We start from the raw sequence: 26,146 nt of genomic DNA on the forward strand, positions 1-26,146 counted from the left end.
CAATGCCTACTGTCACACAATCTCTTACTTGCTCCCTTTCTGCCTCTGTCCCCACCCCATCTCTCTTTCTCTGTCCTGTTCTCCCTTCTTCAGTGCCTACTGTCACAGCCTCTCCCGGCCTCTCTGGAGAAGAAGCGACAGTGCAGGTGGCAGTGAGAGCAACAATGCTGGTTCTCCCCCCCCCCCCTTGCAGAGGCTGTGATGGAGGGCCTGGGCGCAGGGGCAGTTCCTTCTCTCCACGCACAGAGCTGTCAGAGAGGCAGCGACGGCAGGCCTGGTGGTGGTAACAGCAACAACGCTGGTTCCTTCTCTTCCCCCTGCTTGTAGCACTACTGCTGCAGAAGAAGCAATGGCAGGATGGCGGCAGTTCCTCCCTCTGTTCGCTTGCAGTGCTACTGCTGGAGAGGCAGCGAATGGGGCTGGCAGCGGTGATTCTTCCTCCTTGCCCGCTCACAGTGCTGCCACCTACTCTTCTAGCAAACGGTCTCGCTGCTGAGGAGAGTCAGCAACGGTAGGGTAGGCAGGATCAATGGCAGTTCTGTTCAAGTTCCTTTTGTGGGGAGGTTAACCCTCTCCATTATGGATAAGTTTTTTGATTTCTCTGCAAACCTGGGGAGTCCCCCAAATGTGCAGAAAATTTTCTTTTCTCTCCACCTGGCCCCAGTCTGTGGATTTAAGTATCTGCATATGGGGCCAGGTTGAGAAATAGGTTTATCAATGTCGTGTTCCCTAGCTTTGCACAAATGCAGATTTTCTCCCGTTAGTGTACGACTCCAGCTGAAGTGTTTTTCCAGAGCAGCTTTGTAGGTGGTGTGACCTAGCAGATGAAAAATTCATTTGGACTGCAGTCACTTCCAAATAAACATTTAGAGCAGTTGAGAGATTTCTTATTTGAGTGCTATTTCAACAACTGCTAGCTTTATCCCTTTTGAACAAAAGTGATATTTTCATCTTCAGAGTTCTCAGAGATCTTGGGAGTTCTGATTAAATTTGCCTGCACATATGATTTTTTTTTATAATCAGCTTGGACACAATTGTATTGGAATTATGCAGAGAGAGGATCATCATGCAAAAGAAGATGTCGCATCATGCCTTTGTGATGAAAATTCATGTGCCTTGTTTAGAAATGTTAATCCGATCTTCAGACATAACTAGAACAAATCTGTCTAGTGCCTGCTGGTCTCTTATCACGCTTGTTCTTCTGATATATTCCCCTTGTAGGAGAAAGGATTTTAGAGCAGTGATTTAGATGCTGTGGAATAGTTGTCATAGATCTTTTTCATGCAGAGTTAGTGTAGGGTAATGGTTAGCGTTGGGCTAGAATCTAGGACACCAGGGTGTGAGGGTTCCCAACCTCCCTGTGCAAACTCCATAAAATCACTTGCTCAGACGGTCATGCAGAACCAAGGAACTTTATTGGAAGCTTCAGGTTAGTATAGGCCTTACAATGGTAAAGTTGCAAGTGTTAGCAATTTCACAAAGACAGAATTATAACCCCTACAGGGAAGCAGATGTCAAATGTATGTTATGGGAATCTACGAGATAATTGTGCATGGTACAGGAACATCAAAGACCTCAGGAAGCTCGTTATTGCTATCTGCACACCAAGGCCATAGCTGGTGGGAGGGAGTCGGAGAGAGCAAGGGAGGTGGACGGTGGGAAGAGACATTCCAACCTGGGGCCTGCTAGACGCAGCGCCTGAACCAAGGAAAGGCAAAAAGCCTGGACTGCTTTTACGAGCCCAGGGGCGGGGGGGGGGGGACACACAAAGCAAAAGCTTACAGACCCTTACACAGGGTTCAGATCTCTGTTCCGCCATGACCTCCACTGGGATGACTTTGGATCAGTTGCATACAGTCAACCTAATTTTCTTCACAAGGTTGTTGTGAGAATAAAATAGGGAAGGGATGATGACATTTTCCTTCTTAAATGCATTTGGAGTGTGAGGGGGCAGGCCGTGTGCTAGGGGGACCTGTTCATCACAGACCATTGGGGCCTAACCATAAACCTGAAACTAGAGTTGAACACAGTGTAAATCATATTTGCTGGCTCTTTTATATGATACGGAATACATCAAGTCACTACCCTGGACTGAAAGTGTGAATAGTGAGAGCATCTGACATTTATCCCTGTAACTGATTTTTTTTAAACTCCTTTTTGTCTTTTTCAGTTTTGTTTGGGCAGACCAGACTACTTTACTAGTGGTGCAAATGAGGTGGCATATTTTAAACTATGTTTTTAAAGGTGTTATGAAGCCTAATACACCACTGGCCTTCCGTGGTTAAGGTTAGACAGCTTCTGAAACAATGATTACGATCTCAGACCTTAATAGCTGATGGAGCTGCTTTCCCAATATCTCTTTATAGTCTGTCCTTCCAGAGATTCCTCTTCAGAGAAGGATGTGAGAGCAAATCAGTATATTGTATCTCTTGAGGGGGAAGTGCTTGTGTAAATTGTTTCCAGATGTTAGAGCTGTCGCCACTCTGGAATTTTATGGATCAGGATTAATCAAAAAGAACAGGAGCTTCGCCCTCAGAAGAGACTGTCCTTTTGAGTAAAATGAGAATTTGCCGGAGCCGCTGTGGTCCAGTAGACTCAAGAGACAGGATTTTCAGGTCAGTCAGTGTAGCCTTGCACAAAGTCAACAAAATTTATATTTAGCATCTTCTGCTGAAGTTATATTTGTGTAGAGTGACTTTTATTGTAAGCCGCCTTGGCTCCCACTGGGTGGGAGAAAGGCAGGGCAAAAACATTTTTAAATAAAAAACAAATCCTGGCTTCTCTCTGTGAGGGAGAGACTGTAGCTTGGCAGAAGAGCACGCTTTATTGATTTATTTACTTCCTTTCTACCCTGCCATTCTCCCTAGTGGGGAACCCAAAGCAGCTTACATCATTCTCAATTTCATCATCACCACAACCCTGTGAGGTAGGTTGAAAGTAAGCTTCCATGACAGAGTGAGGGTTTGAACTTGGAGTCTCCCAGATCCTAGTCTGACACTCTAACCTCTACACCCCATCTGCTTGGCTTGCTGCACATCCCAGGGTCAGTCCCTGGCATTTCCATTTAAAAAGACCAGGCAGTAGGTGATGTGAAAGTCCTCCGCCTGAGGCCCTGGAAAGCCGCTGCCAGTCTGAGTAGACAGTATTGACCTCAATAGATCGATGGTCCGTTTCAGTATTAGGCAGCTTCGTGTGTGTAAATCCTTGACCTTTCCAGTCAAGTAACACCTGATGACTCTCAACTAGATGGCCCAGACTCGTCTGATCTCATCACATCTTGAAAGCTAAGCAGGGTCAGCCCTGGTTAGTAGTTGGAAAGGGGACCACCAAGGAAATCCAAGGTCGCTACACAGAGGCAGGCGATAGCAAACCACCTCTGTTTGTCCATTGCCTTGAAATACCCTGTGGGGGGGTCACCATAAACATGCAAGCATTTTATGCACACATACAACATGTGTTGAACAAGATTTTTTTGAAGCCCTGCGGGACTGCTGCCAGTTTGAGAAGACAGTACTGAGCGACTGGGGCTGGCTGATGTTCTGACTCTATACAGCAAAATGTGAATTTTAAAAAGGCCTGTTGAATAATAGACTTTTGTGCGAGTGAGGGCAGAGGATTATAAACCATTCTGCATATGATATCAAATGCACTTGATCCTCCACTGTGTCAAAAAAAACACCTGCTGTTGTCTGTCATATTTCTGCTTTGTGCAGAGGCTTAACTTGTCTAGAACATAATCTCTGTGACAAGGAAAGAGGGGACAAGGAAAGAGGGGACAACTGACTCTGAAGCCTTCTGTGTTCATAAGCATCTCTGTACTTCCTGTCCTTGGTCATGCCAGCCGCCAGCCGCGGTGCACTAGTTGGAGGCAGAGGAATGGAGGATGAATGTCGTGTTTAGGTTTAGGGTGATTTTTCAAGAAGCAGCCTGTTGTGCAATCCAAGTCACAGTACAGTTGGCAGTCTGTTTCAAGCGTCTCTCGCTTTCTTGGGGGATGTGACTAACATATAAGTGGGCTCGTACAAAAATTCTGAAAGCCAGACAATTTTGTAAGCCCTGTCGGATAAGTCTAAAATATTTACATTGCCTTTTTCGCTCGCTATGGGTATTTCGGAGAATTTTGCTAAATAACATGCTTCCTGCTCAGAATTATTATATCAGCCCAGATGTTTTTTCACTAATAGATTATACAAATGGGGAGCCCATAAGGTACAGCAAGGATAGAAAATTCTATCCCCCCCACTGTATACCCCTCTTCAGTGGCCGTTGTGGTTGCTATGGCAACCCAAAATAACACCCAAACTCTGGCAGTTAAAACTCTGCAGTTGTCACTATTATGTTGCTCTGAGTTATCTTTTTAACCCTCAGTTGGGGGAGGGGGACATAGTTGGATTTTTCTGCAAATTTGGGGGCTTCCCCATCATAATAGGGTAGTCTTGGCTGGCACCATTGCACAGATTTCACTGTCCGCATGGGGGCCAGCCAGCAGTTGTTGAATTAGTATGGTAATTGCCTTTTCCTTAAAAAATTTTTCTCTTTTCTGGTCTCCTCACAATTGGTGGACTCCAGAAGAGTCTTTTTTTAAAGTAGTTTAGAGACTGCTTTTCCTGTTATTGTACCTTATTGCTAATGTTATGGAACCAAACACCACAATGCAGCCCGTTTATCTGAATCATGCTGGGAAATCCAGAATACATCGATCTTATAGAAATCACCGGTGGTTGAACTGTGGATTTTGAATGTTTGTGCCCAAAATGCATGTGTAATTTTTTAAAAAAAGCTATCAAAATCTTTAAAATATAACTGCTAAAGCGCAACATTGCTGATCGTAATTGCATTTGACATAATTCCAAGAAGCCTTAATTGGAGCTGGGGTAGAGAAGAGTGTTTAAAATAAGCTGCGACATCATAGATATTTGAGATAATTGTAGCTCACTCTGTTGGCTAAATCTAAACCTAAAGCTCATTAATTCTACTGGTGTGGCTCTTAGTTGCAAGTACCAGGCCTGGTAATGTATTAAACTTGTGTTGGAAAATGTGGTGCTTGGCATACCAGGAAGGAGAAGTGCAATCTGAAAATAAGTTTAATTTATGCCGAACAATGGTTTTAAGTAATGCAAACCCCAATAAAGCATTAACTACAGAAGCTTTATAAATTTGAGGTTGTGGAACCTGAACAGATCTATAATAGTGCACTGAGGAGCCATATCTCAAGATTAGTAATGTGGTCCAGGTTCAGTTTGACAGTTTCGTTTAATGGATGTTGGGTAGTACAGAGCTGAGAAGGACCTTTGCCAAGATACCGGAGAGCTGCTGCCAGCTGAGAATTTACACTACTGGGCAATGTAGAAGAGTTGGTTTTTATATGCCGATTTTCTCTACCTTTGAAAGGAGAATCAAACTGGCTTACAATCACCTCCCCACAACAGACACCTTGTGAGATAGGTGAAGCTGAGAGAGCTCTAAGAGAACTGTGACTATCCCAAGGTCATCCAGCTGGCTTCACTTGTAGGAGTGGAGAAAACAACTCGGTTCACCAGTTTAAAGTCCGCCGCTCACATGGAGGAGTGGGAAATCAATGTTGATCACCATTGATCTGACTCAGTTCAGACATAGCAGCGAATCATTTGCCACTGTTTGGGTCAAACTGGTGAGATTTTATGATGAAATTTCACACCCATTCACAGTGATGTTGAACGACGTTTAGGTATGTGGTTGTCAGATCCTTTTGCACTTTTCCACACTGTGGGCACCTCTGCCAAATTACGTGTTTTCTGTTCGTTCCTGAAGAGCTGAACATTAATGAAATGGTATTCTGCTTCTTTGTAGGTTGTGAGGATATTATTGCGGAGAGCATCTCTCTAGACACCTTAATTGCCATTCTCAAGTGGAGTTCTCAGCCATATGGCTCCAAGTGGGTACATCGCCAGGCACTCCATTTCCTCTGTGAGGAGTTTACCCAGGTCATGACTTCAGACGTCTTTTACGAGCTCTGCAAAGATCACCTGCAAACTGCTATTCAGTCTGACTACTTACAGGTAATTTTTTTTCCATCGTTGGGATGACTTGATGTCCTGAACTCAAGCTTTGATAATCACTGTCTCTTGTGGAGCAGAAACATGCTGATTTTCAAATCTTAACTGGGGAGGAAAAACCCTGCCAGAATGACTGTGTGCAGAATGGGCTCTTTTTATTCTGGCATATGTACACACAACCCTCAAGCAGAGGTAGTGATTAAGGAGCTCATTCTGCTTTCTTGGCACGTCACCCAACCCAAACTGGCAGTATAAACTATTTCTTGAGAGCCTAATAATAGTTTAGAAACCATTGCAAATTATTTTAAGTGAAACTTTTCTAGGCTTAATTTTTGCCTTGCCTGTTCAGAGGTTTATGGAAATTATATAGTAGTTCTCGTGCTAAAACTATGCATCATGGAAGAAAAAGTAAGTCTGGCTCATCGTTTTTTAGAAAGATATTTGTACCTGTTCTACAAGCAAAAAAAAAAAAAAAAGTTTTATTCCAACCAGTCCAATTGTCCCCTTTCTCCTTACATTTCTCTCTGTTGATTGTTCTTTCCTCACATCAAAGAAACAGCTGCATGTTTTCCAGTGTATCCTTGTATGTTTTTTGCCCTGGATATACTGAGGGAATTGGGAACTTCATTCATACAGTGGGCTTATCTTACAGTTATGGAAATGTCAGAAGACTTGACTGGGCGTTCTTAATTAGAAACTGAGTGTCGGATCCCACCAGTCATTTCTGTGGAGGAGGGGGAGCCATTTCTGCCATGGCTCCCCCTCCCATGGCAGACCTTTGAATCCCCCCTTATGCTGTTCCTGGGGGGGACCCCTGTCCCCCAGGAGCAGCATTTCAGGGAGTATTTTAGGCTGAGTGGGATGGTCTGTCTCTCAGGTTGTGCCAGACTGGGCAACACTGGGAAATAGCATGAAAGATTCCCATTACTTCGGGAATCCGTTCAATTCGGCGGGAATTCAAAGTTCGGAAAAAAAATTCGGCCGAATAAAGCCATTAAAAACACAATCGCGCCTTTCTGCTGCTCTGGGGGGGCATTTTTGGGGTTAGAGGTCCCAAACTTTCAGCAGAGCTTCAAAGGACGTTTATTGAAAGACTCCCCAAGTTTTGTAATGATTGGGTCAGGGGGAGCTGAGATATGGGCCCTGAAAGGGGTCCCCCCCACCCTTAATGTGCATCTCTCAGCAGAGCTTGCCGCCCACGCACAAAGCTCCCAGCCCCGACAACAGTTTGCAAAGCAACTGCAAAGCAACACAACCTTGTAAAACAACACCTTTGCAACAGGGAAAACCAGAAGACACACAACTGAAACCTCCCCCCTCAAACCAGGGAGCGAGAGACTCGAGGGGGAACACACACCCCAGGCAGAACCGACAAAAGCCCCCTTTGGCTTCCCCCCCACCCACAGAAACTGCTCCCTCCCCACACACACACAGACTCTGCTTTCCCCCACACACACACACATACACAGGAGAAAAATTATAGATTAAAGCCCCCAAAGGGGTCTTACTGTGGCTGTCTTCTGTTCCATCAGGAGGGGCTGGGGAGGACTTGTAATCCAAGATGATTCCAATTAGGCACGGGACGTTTTGCTCTGGAGATGCACACACAGGATCGGCTGATCCATTCATCCCATTAGGGGAAAGGGGAAAGCCCATATCTCGGGACCCCCTGACCCAATGTTCACAAAACTTGGGTGGTCTCTTAAGAACACTTGTCTGAAACTCCGCTCAAAGTTTGGGATCTGCACCCCAAAAAATGCGCCCCCTGCAGCCACTGAAAGAGAAAAGGGGGGAGGCGATATTTCTGCCCCCACTGAACCCATCTTTACAAAACTTGGGTGGTATCTTAAGAATAATTGTCTGAAGCTATGCTGAAAGTTTGGGGGCTATATCCCCAAAAAAGCGCCCCCTGCATCCACATAAATGGAAAAAGGGGGGAGGGAAAAGGGGGAGAGCCCATATCTCGAGACCCCCTGACCCAATGTTTACAAAACTTGGGGGGTATCTTAAGAAGCTTCATCTGAAGCTCCACTAAAAGTTTGGGGTCTGTACCCCCAAAAATGCGCCACTTGCAGCCATGGAAAGAAAAAGGGGGGAGCCCATATCTCGGGACCCCCTGACCCAATGTTTACAAAACTTGGGGGGTATCTTAAGAAGCTTCAGATGAAGCGCCAGTGAAAGTTTTGTGTCTGTACCCCAAAAAATACGCCCCCTGCAGCCACAGAAAGGAGCAAATGTGCACAAGCACCCCCACACACACACACACACGAGGATTTCGCTCTCTCTCTCTCTCTCTCCCTGGCCGGGCTGCACATCAGCTGATTCCTCCAGTACTCAATCCTGACTGATTGGCCAGAAGAAGACCCAGCTTGGCCACCGATTGGCCGGGGGAGGAGAATGCTGCTTACTGACGGTTATGCTGCTTACTGACGGCCCCGAATTTGCCGGATTTATTCACGAACTCCCGAACTCGCTGAATTCGGGGCCCCCGGTTGCCCGCCAGTTTTGAGTTCGGTTCCTCCCGAACTAAAAACCACTGAATCAGGGGAAATTCGGCTGATTTTCAGTTCGGGCCGAACCGAATCAACAGCCTTAGTGTACACATAACTTTTATATGCACTAGGAAACCAAAATAAGTCACACGACTTGCTTTATTGCAATATTCGCTTTATTATGGTGGTCTGGAATCGAACCCGCAATATCTCCAAGGTATGCTTGTATTCTGGTGTATGCAAGAAATTGTGTAAAAATGATGCACTGATTAGACTGGGTTGAAAGATGGCTGGGAGAGACCAAAAAGCTTATATATCATCATGGGAAATAGACTGCTGAGCTCCAGGGATGTCTTTTTTAGGGAAACTATGACAGGATTGAACATCTTGAGACTTCCTGCTGGTTTTTCCAGGCTTCAGAAGGTCTGAGATGCTGTGAGCAAGAGCAGTACATTAAACACTGTTTGCACTGGGGGAACTTAACTAGCTGTAACTTAGTGTTGATTTGAGAACTGTGTGCGTGCTCAGTGATTATTGTGCATTACCCCAAACTGAGCATGCTCAGTCATTGGCTTGCATGTTTCTTCGATAGGCAAGCGAGCAAGATGTGCTCAAGTACCTTATTAAATGGGGAGAGCATCAGTTGATGAAAAGAATAGCAGACCGAGGTAAGTGCTTCTTAACCGGCATGTCTAATTTTGATTTTTAGTGAATGAACTGCTTCAGGATCCTCCACTGTGAATTTATATGCTTCATAGGAAGCTGCCCTTCTACACACCATCTAGCTCAAAATTGTTGGTTGTGTCTGGCAGAGTTACAAGCTGAGATCTTTCCTAGTTCTTATTCCTGACACTGTTTAAAAATAAAAAACTGGGAATGCTAGGGATTGATGCTAGGGAGGGGCCGTGGCTCAGTGGTAGAGCCTCTGCTTGGCATGCAGAAGGTCCCAGGTTCAATCCCCGGCATCTCCAATTAAAGGGGCTAGGCAAGTGGGTGATGTGAAAGACCCCTGCCTGAGACCCTGGAGAGCTGCTGCCAGTCTGAGTAGACAATACAGACTTTGATGGACCTTGATGGTCTGATTCAGCATAAGGCAGCTTCATGTGTTCATGTGATCTTGAGACCTTTTCCATCTGCTCTGCCACTAAACTGTGACCCCAGTGTACTGAATGGGAGTTGTGCTGGCTGTTCTTTTTAGCATTTCTTTGTTTAAGCAAATGTTGCTGTTGGGTTGTTCATCAGTGCCATACTTGTTCCTATCCTTCTGTCATCCTGATTTGGAAATTCCTAGCAGAAAGGAGAGCACCGGTGTTCACCCAGGGCTCCTCTGCTCCTAAGAAACTACTCCGTTCACCTTCATACATGACAGTGCTCCGTGTCCCCAGAGAGGGAGACTGTGGAAACTGCCTGTCTGCTCCACTCACATTAATGGGGAAGCCTATTTTAGTAGCACATCCCTAAGACTGGGAAACTGGGATATTTTTTGTGACACGTCCTGAAAGGCTTGTATTTCAAAGTGATTGATGGTGTCACTAGAAGCATCTAGATCAGTGGTTCCCAACCTTTTTTCATTTGCGTACCCCCTTGGCAGCTCATTTCTATAAATTGTACCCTTCATATTGCTGAAATGTTTGTAGTTAATATAGTTGCTATTATTTCAAATGTATATTTCTGGCATTATTCATTTTTTTTCCACGTACCCCTAAATGTCCTGATTCGTACCTCTGGGGGTACATGTACCCCAGGTTGGGAATCACTGATCTAGATGAACACAACACCTGTGTGTGCAAAGTGGTGTCAAGTTGCAGCCAACTTATGGCAACTCGATAGGGTTTCAAGGCAAGAGACTAACAGAGGTGGTTTGCCATTGCCTGCCTCCATGTCACAACCCAGGACTTCTTTGGAGGTCTCCCATCCAGGTAGTAACTGGGGCCGACCCTGCTTAGCTTCTGAGATCTGACAGATCGGGCTAGTCTGGACCATCCAGGTCAGGGACATAACACCTACCAAAGCTTTAACAAGCTGTTAAATATACTTAACATGAATTGCTGTTTTTGAATTTGACTGTTCAGTTGGGGACTGCCAGGTGGTTGGTTGTTCATTAATGTGTTTGCAATGCAACTTAATATTGATGCAACCCACATACATGACAGGTGCAGTGTAGAGCACATTGTCGACATGTTTGACCCCATGCCCATACCAGTGTCCTTTTCTAAGCCTGACGTAGATTTTTTATCATAGAAAACTGTCTTTTCTTTTAGGGAGGTACTGGATAAGAAATTTCCCGCAGGCAGCCCTAGATCATAGGCTTTCCTTGTGGCTTCAGAATTGATGTGTCAGATAAATAGATTTGGGATAGATGCTTCTCTGAGGAATATGGGTGTTGGCTTTTTCAGACATGGGTGGACAAGCTGGCTTTACAGTAATAATACTTAAGTCTTTTAATGACATCTCTCCCTTGCTGTAGCAGAAATGCAGAGTTGTTGTTATGAGTGGATGAAATGAATTATTTTTCTGACAGAGCCTAACTTGCTGAGTGGCACAGCTCACAGTGTGAACAAGCGAGGTGTGAAGAGGCGAGACCTTGATATCGAAGAGCTCAAAGAGATTCTGTCTCCTCTCCTGCCCTTTGTACGCATTGAACATATTTTGCCCATGAACAGTGAAGTGCTGACTGATTCTGTAAGTCTCTCCCACAGTTTACTTAGAACAATGCTGCTTCTATGACATTAGGCAGATCATGAGAGGGAGGGCATCTTGGCCATCTTCTGGGCATGGAGTAGGGGTGTGGGGAGGAGATAGGTGTGAATTTCCTGCATTGTGCAGGGGGTTGGACTAGATGACCCTGGTGGTACCTTCCAGCTCTATGATTCTGTGAACATTGCATATCTTTTACCTTTTTAAAAATGCATAAATCATCCTGTATTTGGTTACAGTAGGAATCTCTTGTTAATTTCTGAAGTTGCTAACTTCAGATCTAATGCAGAAGTTAAAACCTGGTCTAGACACTGGATCGGGCTGTACTGCTTTGCCTCACAGTGGGTTTACAGCCAGCCTGCCTACCTCCGTTTCAAATAGCTTGAGGGAAGGATTGTGCCCCAAATTACCAGACGTGTTCAAAAAGGTTCTCCTTTTTTTCCTTCGAAGATGAAAAGAGGCCTCATTAGTACTCCTCCTTCGGACATGTTGCCCACAGCAGAGGGGGGCAAGTCAAATGCGTGGCTACGGCAAAAGAATACGGGAATATACGTGAGACCAAGGCTATTCTCGCCCTATGTGGAAGAAGCCAAGGTAACAGGAGGGACTTTGTATTTGCGTTAACGAATGTGATGCCCATTAAGGAGCTCCGTTTTCAGATAGGCGTCCTAAAGAGTGAAACCATTTCCATCTTAACAAGATTTTGAAATCCAGACCTGGCTTAAACATTATCCAGATAAGAACCGATGCCTGTCTGAAAGCATTGAGCATTCCCCTCTTTCTCCCACATATTCATAGACTTAGCATGGCTTGTAGACAATGGGCCTTGACCTGGATAGCCCAGGCTAGCCTGATCTCATCAGATCTTGAAAGCTAAGCCAAGTTGGCCCTGGTCAGTATTTGGATGGGAGATCACCAAGGAAGTCCAGGGTTTCGACACAGAGGCAAGCAATGGTGAAACCACCTCTGAATGTCTCTTGAGTGGTTGATTTGAGTGTAGATCCAGCCCTGTGTGCTAAGCACAGTGGTCTGGCATGGTCATTATTTTTCTTACACAGTAGAGATTGCCTACCCCTGCTCAGTGACTCATTGTGATATATCCGTGCTGATGTTCCCAGCAGAAAAGAGCCTCAGCTCTGCCTTCTCCATGTCTGTAATCCTGCCTCTTGTGCACACAATGAAGGGCTTATTTGATCTTCCCTCTCTTCCGGTTTGTCTTCTAACAAAGGGCTTACTGCCCTGGCTCCTGTGGTTTGCGAAGAAGCTTCAGCCAGAAAAACAAACCTGGAAGCAACGGAGGGGCTACATATCCAGCAAGCACAACCTGCTTTGTGTAGAGAGGATGAAGCTGTGTGCTCTTTTCTTTTCCCACAGAGAGTTTGTTCATGAGCACAGGCTAAATGTGATTTGATGTGTGGACCAGCATCTAGTGTACATCTTCTCTTTCTGGCACAAACAGACATTAAAACATCTTTTGCAAAATTCTACAGCCTTCAGCAGTCTCTGGCTTGGATCCTGTGAATGAGTCCCACACACCCAAGACAGTTTCTGTTACAGAGAATGCTTCCTCTTCTACTAAACTCTCCCTCTGTGCAAGGTCATTTCTTTGCCATAGGCCCTTGCGCAAATGGAAGTTTCTGGAGGGAGAGGAAGCATGCTCCACAGTAGAGACTGTCTGTGGCTTGTGGAACTCGTTCGCAGGATCCGAGCATGCATACTTCTCCCCTCCTCCGTTTTATTCTCACAACAACCCTGAGTTAGGCTGAGAGAAAGGGATGGGCCTAAGGTCACCTACATGGCAGTTCTATGCAGAGTTACCCCAGTCTAAGCCCACTGAAATCAGTAGTAATAAGAAAGGCCATGCTGGATAGGACAAGGGTCCATCAAGTCCAGCAGTCCGTACACACAGTGGCCAACCAGGTGCCTCTAGGAAGCCCCCAAACAAGACGACTGCAGCAGCATTGTCCTGCCTGTGTTCCACAGCACCTAACATAATAGGCATGCTCCTCTGATCCTGGAGAGAATAGGTATGCATCATGACTAGTATCCACTTTTACTAGTAGCCATGAATACCCCTCTCCTCCATGAGCATGTCCACTCCCCTCTTAAAGCCTTCCAAGGCTTTAGACTGAATAGGATAGTCTTAGACTGCATAGGATTGCTAGCAAGCTTCGTGGCAAAGGATTTGTGGCAAGGGCTCTTGATAGCGTAATCTGGTGGCGGCAGGCAATTAGTTGTTCTTTTTGTGTAGTTGATGCCTGGAAAAGGGAGAAGAACACCTGTGTTATGCAACCTACGTTAGTAACCTTGTGTCAGCAAACTTTTAGTAACTTCTCTTTGTGTTCACTGATTGTTCCAGTCGGTTCTAGATGAGATGATGGTGGAACAGACGGACCTGGTTCGTTTGCGGATGGTTAGAATGTCCAATGTACCAGACACTCTTTACATGGTAAACAATGCAGTTCCTCAGTGCTGTCACATGATAAGTCACCAGCAAATGAGCAGTAACCAGTCCAGCCCTCCTTCAGTTGTAGCCAATGAAATCCCAGGTAAGTGTATGAGCTTCCTGCACATTGAATTGCTTTCTCTTCACAGTGTTAAAAGATGTTTATTACAAGAATCCTGGAATCTGTTTGACGCAGTTTCATTACGCTGAGCAGGGTGGTGTCCTGGCATCTTCTGTAGAATCCCAGAAATCCAAATTTCTCTAAGTAATATTTTCAACCCTCATGGTTCCAAAGAAGGAAGCTGAGCTTTGCTGGCTGTTTGTAATGTAGGCTTAGAGATTCCTGTTAGCAGTTCTGGCCCTGCAAGCATGCAACCTAACTAAAGTTTATTTCTGGCTTTTACGGGAAAACAGTTCTCTGTCATGTTTGTTTTAAGATGAGAAGTGGGTTGGAAAGTACACGTTGCACGTAATCCTTTATGTGTTCTTGTATCTAAACATCCTTTCAAAATAAGCAAGCTTACAGTTGCATAAAATGTATGTTTCTAGTTCCTTTTATAAAGATTTGTTGGTGGCTGATTCTTTTCACATTCAGAGAATGTGTATTTCGGAACAAAACTATTGTAGAATTTTTTAAAAAAAGAATACTGATTAACATCCTGCAATGATTAAAATGGCTTTCAACTTACTCTCATCACGTGCCACCAAAATAAAAGGGTGTGGGACATTATTGGAAATGAAAGCAAAGGACCCTGTGTACCAGGAGTTCTGCAAAGAACTTCATGGCTCACATGAAGAAATAAAGCCGTCCGGTTTTAGTCACTTACTGTAGCTTGGATGCTAGAAAGAGACTACTTGTTCAAAAACACTCAGGGCCAGCAGAAGGCTCTGACAGAGACAGACCTTTTCCACGTTGTCCCTCCCCCAGAGGCCTCCTGAGAATGCCAAAAAGGCAGTGAGGAATATGTGGCAGTGTTGAATATGTGGAATAGAAGCTGTGTAAAGACATGCTGTAGCATGGAGGAAGAAACAGTAACGATAGCCACCCCTGTCTCAGCAGAACCTCCACCTCCAGGGGAAGGCTTCTTGCATGGGTGGAAAGGAAGAAAACCGTCATGAGTGGAAGGAGCTTGCAGGAAGAGACCTTCCCTTCAGCTCCTGCGCCCTCTGAAAATCCACTGCTGAGGGCTAGTAAACTCCCCCCGGGCAGCGTGTTGTATGGGATTGGGCTTCAGAAAGAAGAGGGAATCAGATGAGAAACGTAGTTGGTGCCAAAACATTTGAACTCCCTCCCATGGGAGGTCTGTCTGTCTCTATCAGTGTCTTCTGCTTGCAGGTGAAGATGTTATTTTTTCATTTGGCATACCCCACCCCACCCCAGTAATGGTTATTGGTCTTCATCTCTGGTTTCAGTGTTGTATGTTTATGTTTGTTTTGATTGAATTATTCTATATGGTATTTTTAATGCTGCTTTACGGTCCAGGTGTTTCCATGTTTGCTGCCTTGGGGTCTCTAATAGGGTGCAAAAGCAGTATAAAAATGATTAGACTTTTATCCCACCCTTTCCCGATCAGGGCCGGGCTCAGGGCAGCTCACATAAATAATAGCAACAATATATTCAATTTAAAAATACAATACATTAATACATATTGTAGTCGATTATAATAAAAAGTACACATGAACGCATGAAGCAGCCTTATACTGAATCAGACCCCTGGTCCATCAAAGTCAGTATTGTCTACTCAGACCAGCAGTGGCTCTGCAGGGTCTCAGGCAGAGGTCTTTCACATCGCCTACTGGCCTAGTCCCTTTAACTGGAGATGCCGGGGATTGAACCTGGGACCTTCTGCATGCCAAGCAGATGCTCTACCACTGAGCCATGGCCCCTCCCCAAGCAAAATAAAATCCACTTAAACAGATTAAAACCAAATATCTAGATGGTGCCTCTAATACTACTAGTGTGGGATGGCAGGCCAGCCAGGTGAGAAGGTGGAAAACAGCACCAGAGTGGAACAGGGAGGCCAGCTCTGATGAAACCGTCACTGCCCTCAACCGTAGGCCTGGTGGAACATCTCCGTCTTGCAAGCCCTGCGGAACCGTGCCCAGTCCCACAGGGCCCGGGTCCCATTTGACAGAGACTTCCACCAGGCCGGATCCAGAGCCGAAAAGCCCCTGGCCGAGGACAGCCAGACGCTTCTTGGGCCGGGGACCACTAATAAGTTGATATCAGAGGAGCTCACTGCTCTGAGGGGTATATCCCCAGTGAATGTGGGGAAGATGCACTTTGCGGGACTCCTTCCTGTTGCTCCTAAGAACTCTAAAAACTGGAGCCACAGGCAGGAAAATGACCCTGTGTACCAGGAGTTCAGCAAAGAACTTCATGGCTCACATGAAGAAATAAAGCCGTCCGGTTTTAGTCACTTACTGTAGCTTGGATGCTAGAAAGAGACTACTTGGTCAAAAACACTCATGCTCCTATACAGGGCCAGCAGAAGGCTCTGACAGAGACAGACCTTTTCCATGTTGTCCCTCCCCCAGAGGCCTCCTGAGAATGCCAAAAAGGCAGTGAGGAATATGTGGCAGTGTTGAATATGTGGAATAGAAGCCGTGTAAAGACAAGCTGCATTTTCTCTGTTCGGGTTTCTCTGATACATTTTCTCTGATCGGGTTGGTGGGTAGCGCTGAATGGCTCCAGAACGTCATAAGCCTTCGTTTGGAGCTGAAATAGATCAAGACACCAAAGAACGAGACAGAATGTTAAGTGACCTCTTCTGTTATTTCCCAGCTAGGCTTTAATGAACTGTTAGGTTGGACCAATTCCAAGGACACAAACCCTTGATTTTTGCTGCTCGCACTTGAGGGGTTGTTTCCCTCTCTGCCAATATCAAGAGCCAGCGTAGTATTGTGCATGCAGGTGTTGGATATTCTTCCAGCCCCTCAGGAACACACTTCTGCCAAGAAAGGAGATGGTTTGCCAGCTCTGAAGAATGCAGAGAGGCTGCTTTCTACAGCATGTTATTCCTTTTGACGCAGAGAGATGATTGGAGTTTATGTTCTACATAACAAACGAATTGTATCAAGTGTTTGTCCTTGAGCTGGAGTCTGTTTCAAACTTACAGATGGCACAATAAGACGGACCACTTGGAGAAACCAATAGCATTCTCCATGAGTCCCCCTACTTTAACTAATTGACTTCCAGATAGCACAGGTATCTTTGAGCAAGTTCCTGCCGCTGGATTTCTTGGGACACCTGGCTTAAGGGTACTGGATGTGCGATCGAGAAGTTCTAAGCGCCACAGCCTAACTCTGACAAGCACCGGGGAGAAAGCTTGCTAAGTGATACAGGTGTATGTTAGTTTCTCGGTAATAATCACCTTGGGGTCTGCTGTATAATAGACCCTTTAAGAATGTTAAAAAAAAAACCTCTCTGAATGAGCTGTGTAGCCCTAAACCAATCCATGTAGCAGCCCAGTCATTGTTTGGATGCAATCTGTTTGCTCCTTGTTTAAAGAAGAGGGGAGGGTGGAAAATTACAAAGATACTGTAAGTCTCCAGTTCCAGTTGGGGGTCACTCTAGGTGACGTAGCAACTTCCCAATATAGCCTTTGTGACCTAAAACCTGGGCTTTTGAAATCCACCCCATGGGCAACTGTCCTTGATAAATGGAGGCTTCAATCTCCAAGAGCACATCAGTGATTCCTCCAGTCTGCTCTGGCTTCCCATTATCCTTTGAGCCTGCAAAGCCTATAGGTTACCACTTCTTCTAGGTTTCATAAGTAAGGGTCTGCCCTCTTCATCACGTTGCCCGCGAGAGCCGAAAGGGTCCGAAAGTTTGATCTTTCCGCCTCCCGTCAGTAACTAATTGTCTAGAGAGGGGAAGTTAAGGTTGGGTACTCCTGCCCTGCTTTACTTCTGCAGGGCCCAGAGCATTTCCTCGTTCCTGCACCTGCCCTCCCCGACTTGTGCCCTTGCAGAAAGGCTAGGGTGGCATTAAGGAGCATTCAAAAAATCCAGATTTGGGTCTTGGGGAACGTTGGCTCTTTAGGCCGCTGGCATCATTACTCAAGCACAGGGAATTATTATTTTAACATGTCTTGTTTTCTGTCTATTCTGTTTTCTTTCCCAGTTCCTCGTCTGTTGGTTGTTAAAGAAATGGTCAAACGGCTGCAGGAACTCCGCCATACGGAGCAGGTGCAAAGGGCTTACGCTTCCAACTGCGGAGAAGGTGCCACCGTCAGTTTTGAGATTCAGATCCGTGTGCTGAGGGAATTTGGGCTTTCTGATTCCGCTGCAGAGCTCTTGCAGGTATGGAACACCGACTTGTCAAGTCGTCTGCCGGTACTTAACTGTCCCCAAGCTGGCTGGCTCTTATTGGATTTCTTCCCCCCTCTAACATAATTGAGAATGAGATTGTTTGTACACCTGTGGAGGCATCTCTGAAGGTAATGCTAAATACTGCTAGAGCAAGTGCCAGAGGAAGCATTGCTGGGATTGTGGAGGACCATGAGAGCAGCCTTTGATACAGCCAAGGCAAGCAAGGATGTGTAGTGAGAGAGAGACTTGCCAGATTTATTTTTTTGTAACTGTCTGAAGTGCAGGAATTTAATTTACCAGTACAGCTTTACACTTTTGGGTCCTGAATGCTCCTAGTGAGTTAAACTGTGAAAGTAAGCCTGTTCCCCAAGTTGTTCGTTTGTTTTTATTTGGCCTTCAAGTCACAGCTGACTTACGGTGACCCCGTGGGGTTTTCAAGGCCAGAGACATTGGGAGGTGGTTTGCCATTGCCTGCCTCTGCGTCACAGCCCCTGGTATTCTTTGGAGGTCTTCCTGCCAAATACTAGCCAGGGTCAGAAGAAGAAGAATTGGTTTTTTATATGCCATTTTTCTGTACCACTTAAGGAAGAATCAAACCGGGCTTACAATCACCTTCCCTTCCCCTCCCCACAACTGACACCCTTTGAGGTAGGTGGGGCTGAGAGAGTGTGACTAGCCCAAGTTCACCCAGCTGACTTCATGTGTAGGAGTGGGGAAACAAATCCAGTTCACTAGATTAGCCCCTGCCACTCATGTGGAGTGGGAAATCAAACCCAGTTCTCCAGATCAGATTCCGCCGCTCCAAACCACCGCTCTTTACTACACCACGCTGGCTCTCCAGGCTGGGAGCGTGTGACTGGCCCAAGGTCACCCAGCAAGCATGAGTGGGGATTTGAACCTGGGTTTCCCAGGTCCTAGTCTGACACCTTAACCACTACACCACGCTGGCTCTCACTCCCAAACATACAAGTAAAGAATAATATATAATGTATGGGAGGGGCTGTGGCTCAATGGTAGAGTGTCTGCTTTGTGTGCAGAAGGACCCAGGTTCAGTCCCCGGCATTCAGTAGCTGGTGATGTGGAAGCCCCCTCCTCTTGAGATCCTGAAAAGCTACAGCCAGAGTAGGCAGGACTGACCCTGATAAACCCCTGGTCTGTCCTGGTGGAGCACAGCTTCGGACATTCATAGCCACTTTCTAAAACTTCTGAACTGAAGGCCCACTGGGACAAATCGTGCATAAGTGTCCTAACTGTGTCCCTCCCCTGTATCAACTCCATATTCTTCCCGTTACTTTTACAATAGTTTTAAATACCACCATCAATGTGCATGGCTCTTTCAGTGTTCAGTAGGAGAGGTCCCTGTTCCAAGGAGCTTACAAGTGCAGTCCTAGTTTTACACCCTTCTAAGCCCATTAAGTTCAGTGGATTTAGAAGGGTGAAATACTGCTTAGGATGGCACTGTAAAATACCGAATCTTACCAAAGAGGGAGGCATGGTTTTGGAGAAGAAGAACAAAAACCCCTTCTAATCTGATTCCCCCCCCCCCACAAAGCTCTAAATAGGGGAGGGAATGTTCTTCAACCAGAAGTGTTTTATAAAATTATACTTTGTTTCATAGAGGGAGCCACCCAGTGGTGGCCTGTGACATAAAGCTTTTTTTTTAATTAAGTAAAGTTTTATGTTACATTCTGCAAAAAAAAAAAAAAAAAAGGACACCACCATAGAATCTACATTTTACCCTTCTAGGCACTTTAGACAGATTCAGATGACAAAGTGGGTGTGTATTCTGCTTGCAGAATAATTGTGGTTCATAATTTCCATTCCGGTATCTGATTGTCGACAGGAAAGAAGCGTCGCTGAGACTTCAGCGATACGAGCAAACGCCTTAACTGCTTTTTAAAATGCCTCGATAATCCGTTTCCGTCGCTGAAACGCTGATTGAACGTTTGGCCTTTATAAAAAAAAAAGTAAGTGGCACTCGTGGGCAGAGCAGGGTCAGTCGATGAGGACGAAGACCGTAGCAGAGGATGCCCCCCCAGTGCAGCAGAAGTGAACGTGGGTTCTTTGACCGCTTACCGGTTTTGTCTTTCCATTGCAGAATCCTCACAAGTTTTTCCCTGAGGAGCATTTTGGCGATGAAAGCCCGCTGTTGACCCTGAGGCAGTCAGGGGGGCGATGCCGGGTGAACAGCACGCCTGCCGCAGAAACCCTGTTTACAGAGCTCGACTCTTTTGTGGCCTTCCATCCGCCGCTGCCCCCTCCCCCACCCCCTTACCATCCGCCAGCCACTCCGATTCACAACCAGTTCAAAGTCGGGTGGAAGCAACGGGCCCAGAGCCAGCAGCACCCCTCGCGGTCCTTCTCGTACCCCTGCAACCATTCCTTGTTCCACTCCAGAACGGCGCCGAAAGTGGCCCCGCCCATCTACTTGTCCGGGGTGAAAGCCATGCCTCCCGATTGCACTAACACTACCGGGCTGGGAAGACAAACTGTGGCGGCGGCAGCTGTGATGGCGGCCGAAAAGCAAGCGGTAAGTGTGCTCCACGTCCACATGACATCCTCTTCCTGCCTCCATGACATTTGTGAATGGTAAGAGGTCGTGGTGCATTTCCCTGGGGCAGTAAGCAAAGCACCTACAAGAACACGTTGCCACTTAACGATATCAAAGCAGGTTGCCGCAGGCCTAATTACAGATTGAGTATTCTCCGGGGAGGGGGGGCTTAGCACTGCATCATTCCATAGAGGTCATGTATAACAGCTACGCCAGCTTCTCTTGGGTATAACGACATAAGAGCAGTTGCGCTGGGTCAGACCAGCAAGTCCCTCTATCCTGTTTCACCCGGCGACCAACCGGATGCCCTCGGAAAGCTGATCAGGTCACTGAGGCCAAAGCCCTTCCCCTCTTGCCCCCCATCCCTGGCACTCGGAGGCTTACTGCCTCTGAACAACTTGGCCCAAGCTTTGCAGATGAGTGTATTTTTTGACATAGCAGGCTTACCCTCAACAACGTGAGAGACTTCTTTATTCAGTGTGGTGGCGTGGTGTAGTGGTTAAGAGCGGTAGAGTCTGATCTGGAGAACCGGGTTTGATTCCCCTCTCCTCCACATGAGCGGCGGAGGCTAATCTGGTGAACTGGATTTGTTTTCCCACTCCTGCACATGAAGCCAGCTGGGTGACCTTGGGCTAGTCACAGCTCTCTCAGCCCCACCTACCTCACAGGGTGTCTGTTGTGGGGAGGGGAAGGGAAGGTGATTGTAAGTCGGTTTGATTCTTCCTTAAGTGGCAGAAAAAGTCGGCATATAAAAAACCAACTCTTCTTCTTACACAGAACAGACACTTGTGTGCAGGTGTGCCTATGCGAAGCAATCCATAGTTTAAATGGTGTGTCTAAGGGCCTCTTAGAGGGGCAGCCAAACAAGCTCCTTCTCTCCATTAATGCTTTACAAGACTCTGAGGTATGGGGGGGGGGCAAGGGGGGTGGCACAAATGCTAGAACAGCACAAGTGGATTTAGCGGAGGTGGATTTTTCCTCTTACTGTCACTTTTGAGTGTTCAGTTACTGGAGCTGTTGGAAGCAGTGCGTAGATGGCAGTTGAAGCTTTGCGGCTTTGTCCCAAGATTTTACTTTTAAGGCAGATTGTGTTCAACTGAATAATTCATGACGTGGTGTTAAGAGATGAAATCAGCCTAGAGGAGAGAACTCCGTGGCTTAAACGGTTCGAGGCAGAAAGCGTTGATGTCAGGACCAAAGCAACTGAGTTGCTGCTTTGAAAGTAAGGAAAAACCTGGGCCCCATAATAAACCTGGCTTATTCTCCTGTTATATAAAACATGCAGCAGACAACCAGGAGAGCTGGCCTGGAACAAATTAGGAAGAATTTAGTTCTTGGTGTATTTAGCCAGGTAGATTTGGGAACATTTGTGCAGAAGTCCTGGTGTTGGCTTGAACACTGGAAAGGTCACTGTGGTTCATCCGGTTGATTATCTCTGCCTTTTTTCTGCAATCCTCATGGGAACAGTTCCGATTCACTTCCTCTCCATTATTCATAAAATCCTTTGAATTACTGTTTAGGAAGCTGCATTCGAGTCTGGATCATTTCCTACTGCCAAATCTATATTGTTTTCTCGTCTGAGTAAATTGAAGCCTTTTTTGGACAAGGCCAGTTGCGGCTGCATGTGGTGGTTGGTCTGGAGTCCAGCTACTGTTAACTCCTTGTAAGAAGGAAAAGTTGAGTTACCATGACTTGTTTAGAAGCCAGCTGTAGCTGAAGGGGGCTTTTATTGTGGCAGCCGGGGTTTGTGTGCACGCATTTTTTGCTTTTGATGCTTCGCAGGCTTTCTGCTGATGCATCATTTTGGTTCAGAAGGTTTAAATCTTGCTCGACTTGAGTAATTCTTTAGAAGTTTGGTCAAGTGAGGCAAAACTGAACTGGGGGAAAGCATTCAAGTAACTTTGTTCAGGACTATTTCAAATAACTGGCCAGGGGTTTGTTTTGTGAATTAAAGCTTGTTGACCATGTTCAGCAGCGTTGCACAAGGAAATGCTGGCTAGTTGACCACTAAATGAACGGTCAGATGTGTTTTGGGCCAAAGTGGGAAGAGCTGAGGCTCTGTTCCTTTTTGGAAGACACTCCTTTTATAAAAACTTCTCTGCCATGCAAATCACATCGCAGAATTCAGCACAGCCTTTTATAATCTGCTAGCTGTTTATCTTATTCACTGTGAATCCAGAACATTACAGGAGGTGCAAGGCCATTCAGTACAATAAGTTTTCTTCTAGGGAAACTGTTCTCCCTAATGCCATTAGGTGAGCCTGCTGGCTGTGAAAGAACTCTGGAGAGCAGCTGCCAGTCTGAGTAAACAATACTGACCTTGATGGACCAAGGGTCTGATTCCGTTATATGTGGAAGACCTCTGCCTGAGATCCTGGGGAGCCGCTGCCAGACTGAGTAGACAATACCGATCTTGACGGTCTGATTCAGTGTGAGGCAGCTTCCTGTGCGTTCATTATAAGCCTTGAGTGGAGGATATTTTTTAAAAAATCAGCCGCCAACTCCTTTCAGAGCTGGAGGAATACCCAATCCCTGTCTGGCTACATTAAGCCTAGATCATTGTGACAGACTATTGCGAGTTTCAGCGTGCTTAGTCAGTTGTCCCAAGACACTCCACCAGACGTTGACTATTAGAAAAGTGCTCAGTTTATTTACAGTGCATCAAATCTCCAGCATACACTTCCAATCAGTAATACATTCCAACATAGCCTCCGGCTTAGCCCTCCTTAACTCACCAACACTGAGCCTTAGAGGTTACACACTTATATACACATTATACATCAGATATGCACCAGGCCACCTGCTGCTACACCCACAGCATTGCATCCCCTTTCCGGCCATATCTGGTTCCTTCAAGTTTACACTGCTGCTGCAGGCCATTACAGACTCTTACATCAGCCCAGATCCTCTAGAACTGACATGTACTGACATCTCTCTCTGACCAGCTGTCCTGTCATAATATTACAACATGCTTGTATTTGCGACACAGACGACGTTTTGGAGCCAGGGGTCCGGTCTCTCAATGGTGGCCCTGTGGTAAGCTTGGTTTTCTGCAGGCTGCAGTAGTTCTGGAAGGGGGAGGGGAGAGAGTAATCGACCAGGTGGTTTATATCTAGAACAGAAGGGGAATTAGCACAAGTAAAATGGATGTTCTCTTCTCTTTCCCAGGGTACACAGCCTGTGCTCAATGAGCTGATGCCAGACATTGCAATGGGCGTGTCAACGATGTCTCTCAAGGACAGGAGGCTGCCGGAGCTCACTGTTGACACAGAGCTTAGCCAGCCTGTTTTGGAGATTGGACCAGGACCACCCCAGCACATCTCATGCATTCAGACGAGGCACACGCACAGTTCCCGGAAGAAGCATTCCATCGAGCAGAAGCTGGATACAAGGGAGAATTCGCAGGAATATCCGGATTTCTATGATTTCTCCAATGCTGCTTGCAGGCCTTCCACTCCAGCTCCTGGCAGGCACTCTCCATCACCTTCCCAAGCTGTCTATTTTGGCCCGGATTTGTATAGCCACAACAAAGCATCACCCAGCGGCTTAAAGCCCGCCCACCTGCCTAATCATCTCTCTCCTAAAAAGCTTGAGGACCCTAGGAGAGAGTACGTGCTTTCTCAAGAAGGGCATCCCCACAGACAAAAGAGCGAACCGATACACCTCGATGTCTTAGAGCAGCCGCCCCAGAGGTTGGGCCTGGCGTTGGCTGCCCAAGAGAACATCGGGAACGGCCCGGCTCACGCGAGGGGACGAACAAAGATGGAGACGGACTTGACCTACGGCCTGACTGCCAGCCGGCCTCCTCTGCCTGCCTACGGTTCAGGGAGCCACGAAGAGCAATCTGGCCGCAGGCTGGCGAACACAGAGCCTCTCGATCACGAAGCACAGAGAAACGCAGATTTGGAAAGGGAAGAGGCGGTCAGCAGAGGGAGGCGGTCTCCCAGCAAACCAGACTTCCTGTACAAAAAGTCCGCCCTCTGAAAACCACTTCCACTTCTTCTCTGTGCCTCAGAATTGTGACCGACCCAGTCCTTTTGCAACCTTTGGCCTGACGTTGTCAGGCAAGTGCATAATGCCAGCCGCTAAAATCAGATGTTTTTTTTTTCCTTTCTTGTTCACCCCCACACACCCTCTGCTTTGTATATACCTGGCTTCCTTAGAAATGGCATGCTATCGGTTTATTTGGAATGCTGCTTCAAGGTTTGTGTGTTGGAACAAATTTTGTTAAGCTTTTTTTGGGGGAAAAATAGCTGGTATTTTTTTTTTTTTTTAAGTAAGGGGAGTAAGCTGTTTGCACCTGTACATTAATTTTGTTGTTTTTTTTGTATTAGTACGTTAAAACTTTTGGCTCATTCTAAAGGACTCTATGTTCACAATCTTCCCACTTTTTATATATCCATCTATCCTTCAGCTCCCATTTTTCTGTGTGCATTGGGGTTGCACACTGTGAAATGTATTTTCTAATAAGATGGTGAGAATGTCTGTCTTCATTTTTGAATGACTATAGGAATTCCAAAGAACAGCACATCTAAGTAACTACTCTGGTTAAGCCTGAAACCTTCTTGGTTTACCACTCATGCAAGAATCCAGCCTAATATTTATCTTTTGTTTACCAAGTCCATGGCAGCTGGCCTTCTGTCTTGATGTAGCAAGCCCTCAAACTCATGCTTGTGGCTGGAATTTTCTGTGGGAAGCAAGGAGTACAACTCCATTTTCAGATTTTGTGAAACCTTCCTTATTTGGGGGGAGGGGGGAACCTTGAGAAGCACTTCCTGACTTCCTGTGGTTGAATAAACCACAATAAAAATGGTTAGAATATATTAAGAATGGTTTTGAGTCCTGCAGATGGACAGTATTTTCTCAAGTTTTCCTTTCTGGTAAAGATATGCAGAGATGGGAAGGTTTCATACCAAGTGCAGAAAGAGGTGGGGAGGTGCAGCTTAACATCCCGCATGGGTGTTAATTGCTTCGGCTCGTTCGAGGGCCGCGTCTCTCAACCGAGGCGTGAAGAGGAACGAACGCTTGCTGCCTTCTCTGCTCTGCCTCTACTTAAGAAACCAAGGGCTTTCTGTCCTAGTGGTGTTGTTCAGTGCTCCTCCACACAACCCACATGCTTTGGGGACGGAAATCAGATTGAAGAGTCAACTGTTGTAGCCTCATGAGCTGTAAGCGGCTTTAGCACTTAAACTCTTCGTTATCTTCCTCTTGAATGTGCGTTGCGTTTTTGCCGAAGACGGCAGGGGACTCTCTGACTTTATGGGCACGGAGTTGAGTCCTGGGGCTGATAGGTAGAGCTGTCCATTGACGCCAACGGTGGCTGTTCTCTCCGAAGAAAAAGCTCAGATACCACTACATGGTAACCCTTAAACAGAGGCCTGACTTGATCCTTGGTCAGCTCTAGTAAAGCTCTTCCATCACCTGAAGACCTCAGTCAGAAAATTAACTAAAGGCTAATTCTTACCTTTAAGCCTGACTGTTTTTAAATACTTGACACAGTTTAAATGTAAACTTTGTTCCACGGTTGAATCACACATTTTTTGTTGTGGGCTCTGAAAAAAGAGCTGCATCTTCAGCCATTTTGTCCTTTCTTCCTGGCTTCTTCTCTTTT

At 46.1% G+C, this 26,146-nt stretch overlaps 1 protein-coding gene across 1 annotated transcript in view; it reads left to right on the forward strand.

The window, feature by feature from the left end:
* BTBD7 (BTB domain containing 7) overlaps positions 1-24,620 on the forward strand; it is a 109,049-nt gene extending 84,429 nt beyond the window's left edge. Inside the window, exons 4-11 of the mRNA XM_056851775.1 lie at positions 5,830-6,038; positions 9,120-9,195; positions 11,049-11,209; positions 11,675-11,818; positions 13,584-13,773; positions 17,797-17,975; positions 20,083-20,514; positions 23,704-24,620. Coding sequence (XP_056707753.1) covers positions 5,830-6,038; positions 9,120-9,195; positions 11,049-11,209; positions 11,675-11,818; positions 13,584-13,773; positions 17,797-17,975; positions 20,083-20,514; positions 23,704-24,519 — 2,207 coding nt within the window. The 3' untranslated portion in view covers positions 24,520-24,620. The remainder of the gene's footprint in view (positions 1-5,829; positions 6,039-9,119; positions 9,196-11,048; positions 11,210-11,674; positions 11,819-13,583; positions 13,774-17,796; positions 17,976-20,082; positions 20,515-23,703) is intronic.
* Positions 24,621-26,146: the final 1,526 nt, after the last annotated feature.

The sequence above is a fragment of the Euleptes europaea genome, chromosome 6, assembly GCF_029931775.1.
Source record: "Euleptes europaea isolate rEulEur1 chromosome 6, rEulEur1.hap1, whole genome shotgun sequence".
Lineage (NCBI taxonomy): Eukaryota > Metazoa > Chordata > Lepidosauria > Squamata > Sphaerodactylidae > Euleptes > Euleptes europaea.